This window comes from Limulus polyphemus, unplaced genomic scaffold, assembly GCF_000517525.1.
Source record: "Limulus polyphemus unplaced genomic scaffold, Limulus_polyphemus-2.1.2 Scaffold321, whole genome shotgun sequence".
In the NCBI taxonomy this organism is placed as follows: Eukaryota; Metazoa; Arthropoda; class Merostomata; order Xiphosura; family Limulidae; genus Limulus; species Limulus polyphemus.
The window spans coordinates 132,113-136,925 of NW_013665931.1; the positions used below are offsets into that span (position 1 = coordinate 132,113).

At 33.2% G+C, this 4,813-nt stretch overlaps 2 protein-coding genes across 10 annotated transcripts in view; one reads left to right on the top strand and one right to left on the bottom strand.

Moving 5' to 3' along the window:
* Nucleotides 1-4,813, bottom strand: part of LOC106457358 (NGFI-A-binding protein 1-like) — a 165,520-nt gene that overhangs the window by 126,643 nt on the left and 34,064 nt on the right. Inside the window, exon 1 of one of the 9 annotated variants that reach the window (XM_013916767.2) lies at nt 888-1,476. The exons of 7 other annotated variants lie outside the window; for them this stretch is intronic. The gene's annotated coding sequence lies outside the window, so the exon portion shown is untranslated. Of the gene's footprint in view, nt 1-887; nt 1,477-4,813 lie in introns of those variants that run through there. One more of the 9 variants, XM_013916769.2, reaches the window with a different exon arrangement.
* The window catches only part of LOC111085304, a 129,624-nt gene continuing 126,449 nt past the window's right edge, over nt 1,639-4,813 (top strand). Inside the window, exon 1 of the mRNA XM_022383257.1 lies at nt 1,639-1,824. Within this exon, the coding sequence (XP_022238965.1) occupies nt 1,776-1,824 (49 nt within the window). The 5' untranslated portion in view covers nt 1,639-1,775. The remainder of the gene's footprint in view (nt 1,825-4,813) is intronic.

The following is a 4,813-nucleotide window of genomic DNA, read 5'->3' on the forward strand; positions in this document are numbered from 1 at the left end:
TGTATAGGACGCAAGCAGATTTTGACATCAAATTTTGGGGTAAAAAAGTGCGTCTTATACACCGAAAAATACGGTATTTCATATATAGTATTTTGAGGAACGACTCTTGTTATTCTAAAAATAAAACTAATATTTGATGCATCTCATTAGTAAAATACTGCTGCAAGAACTAAACAAATTAACCGTTTCATACATTCACACAACCTTTACTGAACCATTTACACATTCGTAACTACAGATGTTATCGTCCCCCCCAAAAAACAACAACAACAAATCATTCATACATACCAAGTCTTATCTAAAAAATTTGATAATTACTTTTTATGCTCACATATAACTTAAACACTCGTATGTCCTTTATAACATTGGCATATAATTTCGACGAAACTCCGATATGTTAAAATTATATAGTCCCCCACCCACCCTTCGAGAAACCACGCGATAATTCAGCTGCACTTTCACTGTTAACAACTGCATCACACAGACATTTCGGTTTGGATGTATTTAACTTCGTAACTTTACTGTTTAAAACTCATACTTTTAATTGAATAATCATAGCGAGATATACAATACTTTCAGCTTCACAATTCACTATAACTTAAATTAAAAGTATAATTGATAACACTCGTTTTAACATTGTAAAAGTTTTAAATTTATTACTGGTTACTAACTGAAAGTTCCCTATCTTAATCTTTAATTACTGTTGACCAAACCTCTCACTTTAATCACGCCTATTTTGGAAAAATTAACTGTAATTTTGCATAATAAAATTTCCCGTAACACTATTGGATGTTCGTTCAACAGCCCTGCACATTTTTGCAGTAAAATTACATAAATAATTTCAAGACTTTTGACGCTGAACAAATAAAAATAACACAAATGCTTACCTGATCAATGAATTTTTTCAAAAAGTTCTTTAAATACTAGCCACAAATTCAGTTTACTTTAAATGTGGCAGGCGCATCTTCCTAAACATTGACAGATATTTTCACCAACATTAAATGTGCATGTCTATTTAACCTGTTGGATTCTGAAACCAGATCCCACAAAAAAAAGACACCCACCACTGGTAATAAGGACATAATACGTCTATGATTTCAGATCAAATATAAGGCGGAAACACAGATAGGCGTGTAAACTTTTTACGAATCACAATCAATGAGCTCCAAACTTCAAGCGCCATTTTGTTTGAACCAGGCTGCTGTTCTATCGAAACACGGCTGATCGCAACCCGGTGTGCCTCACTTGTGAGTGAGAAATGAAGCTTCGACGCAGTCCTACATAGCAGACTCCTCTCGCAACATCGAGCGTAGTGCTGCACAGCCAATTTACAAGAACTGTAATGTTACCTTAGAAACGTTGGCTAACTTGACATACAAATATTAAAATACAAGTCTAGGAGATTTGCTTCGGCAAGCAAGGTTTTCTGCGTCTTTCCACGATCCGACCCCAGGATACGACAACGCTTGGAGAGGGTGGAGATACTAATTATTTTGCTGTATTCCATGTTAAGGCCTTCAACAGTGCGTCATTTAAATTTCCTTCATCATGATTGGTTTTCCTACACTACGTACGGGTGTTCCTTTGGGTAGAACAACTAATAATGACGTAGTTCACCCTGAGAGGCGGGGGTAAGAACCTGACAGTGTATGGCAAGGCACGGTTCTATGCCTTTCCAATCCGGGAAGATAGATTTTTATTTAAAAGACGGGTGTCTAGTGAAAATATTTAGGCTTACATTACTTCATCACACTAGGTCCATTACTTAAAATATCATGGCGGAGGCTTCACACTCACATCAGATGGTTGGGCTATCACTACTCGGTGAGATAAAATATGTAACATGAAAATAACTGCACATTTTTACTCTTCTTTTTTTTTTTTGCACTCATTTTGTAAAGTAAAGTACTTCAGCTTTATTTTAGAAAATATGGATAATTATTATATTATTTAAGTGCTTGTATGCTGTTATTTTCTACCCCAGGAAATGCTTAATATTTTAAAAATTGAAATAAAATAATAATATCAAAGAACAACAAAAATATTCACCTGATATCAACTAAAAATAGATGTCACTTTAGGTTATATTTTGGAAGAAAAATGCTGAATGGAAAAAAATATCTATCTATTAAAAACATTTTTGGCGCATGTTGGCCCAATGGTGGAGCACTGGATAAAGTTAATTTATCCCTTATCGTGGATGGTAGGGTGCTGTTGACTGGCTGCCTTCTCTCTGGTCCAAATTATGGACGGGAGCAAGTGACCTTAGTAACTCTGCCATAAATACATGTACAAAATTCAAATAAATTATTTATAATGTCTACAGATAAATAAACTTTTTTTTTCTTTTAAATAATATAGTAGTTAAAGTAAGTAATTACAACCGGTCAATGCCGAAGTACACGTAACAAATACGTTGAAATTTGTTTGTGTTACAATTTTATGATCAGCCATTGACTTTATTCAAAGCTTATTATTATTGACTAAATAATATAGTAGTTAAAGTAAGTAATTACAACGGGTCAGTGCCGAAGTACACGTAACAAATACGTTGAAATTTGTTTGTGTTACAATTTTATGACCAGCCATTGACTTTATTCAAAGCTTATTATTATTGACTACTTCACGTCACTACTCACACATAAAAAAGATCAACAAATAAATAAGCACTAAATGTGATAGTATGAGAGTTAAGAGTTCGCTAGGCATCAACATGTATCTTATTTCTAATAGAGAAGTGAAGTTATGAAGTGATATTTTAGGCTTAGTAACACAGATCAGTTTGTTTGTTTGAAGTTAAGCACAAAGATACACAATGGGATACCTGTGCTCTGCCCCCACCCTTTCCTACGGGTATCGAAACCCGGTTGTTAGCATTGTAAGTTCACAGACATGCCGCTGTGCCACTAGGAGGGGGCAACATAGATAAGACTTACAAGACAAAAAATAATAATAATTTTAAAAGAAAATAATGCATGAATTGAATTTGCTTATACAGAAAAACTGCTTGAAAACCAGTCTGATAGTGTTCGAGTGGCAAGTCGTATTCATTTAAACACTTACTTATAGACTAAATATAATTAGATAAACCGTGAACTGTTAAATTATACACCAGAGGTATCGAAATCCGATTTTTAGCGTTGTAAGCATACTTACCGCTGAGCCACTGAAGAACTATACGGAAATGTAATTACTCAACATTTCGTGACAACACAGTTATATCTAGGTGATCTTTCACTTCTTAAAAAACACGACATTAATAAGATGAATTCGTTTATTGTATTTAAGAAAGTTCTGATTTAAACCATGTACTTTAAGTTTTGGTTTGGTTTGGGTATTTATTTCTTTGAAAATAACGCTTCAGGCCTAGGAAAAACCTGAAAAAAAGCAGTCATTTATAATTTATATTATTTCACTTAATTAATAAAAATTATTTACTTAGAAGGAGGGAAATTTAATCTTATCAAGGGGAACTCTGAGAGAACCTTTTATTATTTAATGATGTGTAATTTTAAGACAGAAAGCTAGAAAACTAATGATAGATCTATGTATAAACTATAAGTGTCACCACTCATGTATATATTTACTTAATGTATGTGTGAACATATACTTCAAATATCCATATAAACTTTTGATACACGGGTCATTTGGCATAATTTATTTCTAAGTTTCAAGCTGGCAAACTGGAGCTAAAGACAAAATACGAACAAAACTGGCTCTAATGAATATTTTTTAGCTATTTCAATTATATTTTATTTTATCTGGGTTTTACAGCTGTAAACAGTTTAGTGATGTAAAAATGCTTTTCTGTGGCTCAGAGGCAAGTTTGAAGGCTTATAACACTAAACATCAGGTTTCGACACCAGCGGTGGGCAGAGCACAGATAGCCCATTGTGTAGCTTTGTTCTTAAGAACAAAACAAAACAAACATAACATTTTTGATAACATTAAACTGGAGTGTGCCGTGAACACAACGGCTCTTGTCCGTAAAATTCAGATATCGTGCTCGGTTGTTATGATCATTATTTTGAACACAAAATAATCTAAATTCTAAATAAAGACAGTTGGTTGGTCAGTACTGTTCACGTACCAACAATGTTTATATTTTAAATTATTATAAGGTATCATGAAGCTTAGAAAACGAGTTTCTCACAAGAGTTCTTCACGCGATATTTCAATATTTAATGAATTAAATATTTGGAAAGTATAAAAGCTAGAAAACAAAACAGATAGAACGAACTTCCATACTTAGACTCAGGCTAAAAGTTTTGTTTATTATACCTAAATTTTACAGTTTATTGATAAATTACTTTTATTAGTTATAGACTCTCACATGACCCTTTCTAAATTAGATTCTGTTAGCCTCAGTTTTTGTTTCCCAACTGATGATGCCAGGTAAAACTGGTGAAACGTTGTGTGTAAAATAAAAACAAAAGTTTTATTATGTACAACCAATATAAACTTGTATGAATTTTAAAAACATAATTAATTTTAATATTTAAACCACATGTTAGTGTATGATACAGGGAATCGAAACATAATAGCGAAATGCTTTTCCTAGTTTGCGCATATCTGAAACAGCAGTAAAAAGTATGACGGCCTGTTGATTAGGGGACATCACTAGAGATCTGAGGTCGCAGGATCGAGTTATATAACCGAACATGCCCACTGAAAACATGCCCTGCCAGCGCGTTAGTAGCATGCAATTTATCTACAATAATCATAACGAATCCAGGACATCCAGACACCATTGTTTATTATAAAATAAAACAATAATTTTCTCCATTATATGACCTGTATATATCTAGGCCTA